The sequence below is a fragment of the Rhizophagus irregularis genome, chromosome 8 (assembly GCF_026210795.1).
Source record: "Rhizophagus irregularis chromosome 8, complete sequence".
NCBI lineage: Eukaryota > Fungi > Glomeromycota > Glomeromycetes > Glomerales > Glomeraceae > Rhizophagus > Rhizophagus irregularis.
The window spans coordinates 1205737-1211736 of NC_089436.1; the positions used below are offsets into that span (position 1 = coordinate 1205737).

At 28.1% G+C, this 6000-nt stretch overlaps 2 protein-coding genes across 2 annotated transcripts; both read left to right on the forward strand.

Moving 5' to 3' along the window:
• Positions 1–340: 340 nt before the first annotated feature.
• On the forward strand, positions 341–799 carry OCT59_028149 (uncharacterized protein; the record flags this gene model as incomplete). The annotated part of the gene is made up of 1 exon (XM_025312937.2): positions 341–799. The coding sequence occupies one exon, from the start codon at positions 341–343 to the stop codon at positions 797–799; it is 459 nt and encodes a 152-aa protein (XP_025187931.1).
• A 955-nt stretch (positions 800–1754) lies between these two features.
• On the forward strand, positions 1755–1988 carry OCT59_028150 (uncharacterized protein; the record flags this gene model as incomplete). Its single annotated transcript, XM_066147105.1, has 1 exon — positions 1755–1988. The coding sequence occupies one exon, from the start codon at positions 1755–1757 to the stop codon at positions 1986–1988; it is 234 nt and encodes a 77-aa protein (XP_065993852.1).
• Between the last annotated feature and the right edge of the window lie 4012 nt (positions 1989–6000).

Here is a 6000-nt window from a genome sequence, read left to right on the forward strand (position 1 = left end):
TATATAGTATAATACCGAGTTTTTATTATTAAAACATATAAATGAGCAGATGCCAAGAAATTTAAAAAAGGATCGACACGGAACATTGTAATACCGGGACAAGCCATTTCGATCGGGTATTAACCGATATCTCCGTATCTAAAAATATTAGATATAAATAAAAAAAACTTATAAATTGGGCGAGTTTTTCATTTTAAGAATTGCGGCCCCTGTAAAAAAGTCAATCCGCTTTTATATTCCATCTTATTTACATTTTCCGTGAATAGATCCGTGAAAAGCTAAGTTTTACGGAGTTTTTACAGAAATAACGGATAAAATTTTTAAAGGGAAACGCTTCAAGATGTCTCAACACGCTGGATCCAGAAAAAATTTTGGTAAGTGTTTTGATTGTGAACGGCAACGAACAGCGATAGCGTGGTGTGAGAATTGCGATATTGCATTTTTCAAAGATAATTTTCGTAATTGGACTAGTGGAAATTCTAAAATAGACGAACTTATTAAATATACTCAGTTAAGCGCTAAAGAGAATATGGATTATCTTGAGTGGATTGATTTTGATCAATTCGACTTGATCGAAAATATTAATAAACGAGGCGCTTTCAGTTCGATTTATTCAGCAGTATGGATGGAAGGCCCAAGATGGAATCTTGATGAAGAAACCGAAATATGGTCTCGTACTGGTCCAATTAAGGTGATTCTAAAACGATTAGATAATTCTCAGAACATAGATCGAGAATTTGTAAATCAGGCAAGTAAACATAGATATATTAAATCGATCAGGCAATTCGTGTATAAGTAAAAAAAAATAAAAAATCATAATTTAAAATTATACAATAATACGTTTTGATAAATGTTACAAAATTTCCGAAAACACAGACATGTTATCAGTTTTATTAATGTCTCCGGTTAATATTATAATTTTTCTATGAGAATTATTTTATAAAATTTTTCATCGCTCTGGCCAAGTTTTTAAATTAACGCAAATGGATCATTAATAATTTGACCAGGATTACACGATCACATTAAATGACTATAGTTTGCCATTTGATTTTAAAATGACACATGAACAACTTGAATAATAAATTATTAAATTTAAAATTCCAATTCGCATTAGAATGACTACATATTATAACTGAAAGGTATTGATATTAATTTTTTTTCTTTTTTTCTTTCTTAAAATTAATCTAATCAAGTTATATAGATATAATAAGTGCTTGCAAAGTGGAGCACTTGCAGATTGTTTTGGTATAACTAAAGACCCAACATCATGCTACATGTTCGTTATGAGATATTATAAAAATGGGAATTTATACTCGTACCTTGAAGAAACTAGGGGGATTCTTTGCTGGAGAGATATTGTAGATATGTTATGGTCAATATCCACGGGTCTAAATTTTATTCACAAACACGATCGCGTCCATGGACATTTACATGGAGGAAATGTATTAGTTGAAAATGAAACGGGCTCAATCGACACTAAAATTACGGACACTGGATTACACGGGCTTGTTGATAAACAAATATCATCACAACAAATATATGGCGTAATACCTTTTGTTGCTCCAGAGATCTTTGATGGAAATACGCCAACTAAAGAATCTGATATCTATAGTTTTGGTATGGTCATGTGGATGTTATCAGCTGGTGTACGTCCTTATTATGATAGACCTCATAATAAACAACTAATTCAGGAAATCTGTTTAGGATTAAGACCAAGCATCGTAAATGGAACTCCACCTGTTTTCTCCAGTTTAATGTTACAATGTTTAGATACGAATCCATCAAATAGACCAACAGTATCTCAACTTTACGAATGTCTTGGAAATTGGGTCATAGCAATCTGTGACGATCCCAATCAATCCGATTTATCAGATCAATTTGACTCTGCTGAAGAGATTAAATTCTCAAATTTAGAAAAGTCTAATTTCAATACTTTCGCAATTCACGAAGAAGCTTTTTATTTCAGTCGTCCGTTATTAGATGTTTAAAGAATGGCGCTTCTTTATTTTTTTTTTTTAATTCTCGTACGTTAAATATATTTTTTCGATTTCTTTAGTTTTTAATAATATTTATTATACAGTCAGGACTCGATATAACAAATATACATATAATGAAAAGCGATTTTTAACTTTAAGATTTTATCTTTATTTATGAACAAAATCGTTATATCAAACTTATAAATTATTATTATGATATAACGATTTTTTTCATCGAACTGGAGGATCGGTAGATTTATTATAGATTTCAATTAGAAAGAGATTATCATTATTATTTATTCGTTTTTCCAAAATCACAAACATGGCAAACTCATTAACATTTAATATTTATATATTTAAGATTTTTTTTCATAAATTAATTAAGCTCATCCCTATTTTGGTTAAAATAAGCAAATATTATAATTACAAACACAAAATTATTCTTATGATTCTTTTTTTTTCGAGTTTTTATAATAAGTTACTATATACATATACAATAAATAGTTCTGTATAATAGTCAAGAATATATGACGGTAAGTTTTTTTTTAAAAAAATAGAATTTTCCTTAATATTTTTTTCAAAATAATTACGAAATTTTATTATTCTTTTGAAATATATTTTTAAAATTTTTCATTAATAAGTAACAAATTTATTTGAAAAAGTTGACGAATAAGGCCGTTCCAACTTGATTGCTTAACATCTATTTTTTTTAATTCTGATAAATACGATAATTTATCAAAAATCTGGATCAAACAAACAATCAAGTTGAAATGGCCTAAATTATAAGAAATAGCCGAATAACTTGTTGTTGGTAATTCAAACGCAAAAAATTGATCTTATTTTTGTTTAAAAATTTAAATCTAAATTCTTTTTATTTGATAACTGTGACAAAACGAATACGGTTTCTCCATCTATTATGGAACCTAACACAACATCATAAATTAATCTATCTTGATATAGTCAATTGATCATCTTATATTGGCTGGTGGATGATAATCATGGATCTCTTTTGTTTATGACCATACCACCTAATCATTCCGTACAAGATTTTCCCTTTTTTGTTCTTATGCAGTTTAAGTCTCTTTTGGTCTAACTGAAGCAGCGATGTACTGGAAGTTGGAAGTGTATTTGGACTTCCAAATCTTCAAAATTCAATAAAATTATTGGAAACCTCCGATAAAAAAAAAAATACGTATGTATAAAGTAATACATAATGAATATCGGAAGGATTAATGGAATTAGAAGGAATTGAATGGTTCAATTCCAATAAAAAAGCATTGAAAGCTTCCAATGTACATCAATAGAGTATTCAACTAAACGATTTATTCGTGTTTCCTCCCTAACGATTTTAATTAATTAATTATACGAATCACGAGTTAAATACCGTAACAATGTCAAAAATTATCTGAGTAAGTTCCACATGTTATTTAAAAAAAGGTTCAATATCAGAGCTGTTACGAATAATATTTCATTTTTTTATCTTTTATTAACGATTCCTTAAATTTTATCATCTATTACCATTTCAGTTGTAAAGAGAATTTTTTATTTATAAACTTAATATGATGAATTACACAAATAAAAAAAAAGCAAATAATAGGCGCTACATTTAAGCACAAAAGAATCTATGAGATGCGATGTAGCTATTTGCTAGCTAACTTGCAATTGTTAGTTAACTGATTGCTTTGAATTTGTATCATTTATTTACTCAATATTTACGGAAATTACCGTGCGTACAATCATTAATTAAGGTGCTTAACGTCATTGTGCCACATCACACCTTCATTGTAAGTTTAGTAAAATTCTCTAGTAAAATAAATTGCTTAATAAGTGCCGATCGCCGATCGCGCTTTGATGTATTTTATAGTTATCTTTTTAATTCTTGAAAAGTTATGTAGATAGGATCACAAATGTTAATCCAGTATATTGTTTAACATAACAAGATCGAGATGACACTCTTTACCGAGTGCTACGGAGATGAGTGGGGTCAAGGAGATGTGTAGTGTATGGTCTCCTATGTGACAGTTTACACAGGTGATAAATAACGCGACGGGCCAAACACGTGATTAGGAGTGGGCCGAAATGCTGTTAATCACCTGTGTATGGTTCACACCCCTTATTTTACACACTGTTACACACTGTTAAATATCACCATACACCACACAGTGGTCGACCCTACACCACTGGTATTCGTCTTACCGTGATTTACCGGGGAGGAATTTAACAAAAAAAAAATAGCCAGAATTATTGTTAATTTTGGCGCGAATTAAATGTTTAATTTAATACTTAAAAAATTATGGCCTAATTAGGAAATTTCTTCTAATTTTAACCTACATTATATATTGAAAAAACCCTTCAAAAATTGAAAAAGTGGGGGGAGGGTTATGTTAAACAAAGTATTGGATTTGAGCAGCCTTAACGAAAGGAAGCACTTACAGTTTGTTTTGGTAAGATTCAACATACTTTCAACATCCTGTTACATACAGTATTCGTTATAAGATATTACGAAACCGGGAATTCGTATTTGTGTATTTAAGAACTTTTTACTAGAGACATATCGTAGATATGCCATGATCAATATTAACAAGCCTTGAACCGATTTATTCATAAGTATGATATAATTCATGTGCATTACTATATGAAACTTTCATTTCATCAACACGAAAAATTGCTCGACTTCATATCATTGTCATTTCACCGACATGATATTTCATTTGAATAAACATAATAATGTATACAAAGAAATATGATTCTGGTGAATCAGGTAAATCTCAAATTTTTTTTTGTTTTTTTTTGTAATTTTTTTTTCTTTTAATATTAAATTTACATAAGATTATTACATCTCTATTTTAATATTATTTATAGGAAAGATATACAGTATCAAATAAAAATAAATAATTTTTAATGATATTCAGAATATAAATAAAACGATGGTGTCGATCATCTATCGGTGAAATGGGATTCGTTGAATGGAGTCAAAGAAATGTTATGTTAGCGAAATGGTAAGTCGGTAAAACGAAGTTGGCTAACTTTATGTTAATGAAATAGATGTCGATAAGATGGGTGAATACGAGTCGAAAGTGATTCGCTGATTAAGGATCTAACTTAAGCATACCTCATTGATGATAGTCAGAAACTTACGCGCGCGTATAAACCTTGTTGATCCTTACTATTCGACTATTCGACCGATATCTCTATTCCATCCAATAACTATTTAAAATATTTTAATTGTGATGGGAAATTGATTTTATCGATTCATAATTTATAAATATTAAAAAATATCTTGTAAAAAGTAGGAATAATTATAATTTTACTAACATACGAATACATAACAAAAAGTCTGCTTTTTTTATTTAATAATTTACGAGATATCTAATCTACTGTTTTAACCAATTTTATAAAAAAAAATTGTATGAGCGTTATTAAATTAAAATGAAAATAATATTACATACATAAAATCCATTTCTTTTTGTAAAGAATTATGTTGACGTAATTATTATAACAATTTTTTATTGGTGTCTAGACGATTACATATTTTTTACTTATTAAAATAATTTATTTTAACTTTAAATGAAAAAACTTTTGCGTGATTATCATCTGATCACTATATACTTTGCATAACAATACTGAAAAAATTCCAAAATTATTTTTAAAAAAAATAATTTAAATTATTATTAGAGATTATTGTAAGATAGTCAGTGGTTTAATTCATTTAATTCAGATAATCTTTTAAAAGAAAAAAAAATAAAGGTAAATTAATAAAAGAAAAACAAACTCCCATAATGAAAAAGAAAACCCATTAATTACTGAGAAATATTAGATATTTTCTTTTCTTTTTCATAAAAATTAAAGGTAAACGGTAATTATTACACAACATTCAGTATTTAACTAAATTAATCAAATCATTATTTCCATTTTTTTTCCACTTTTTATAATTTTCATAGTCATTTTTACCATTTGTTTTTTGCATATCGTTTTTTTATAATCCCCTTTTTTTTCAATAGAGTGGAACCATATATTGAATTTC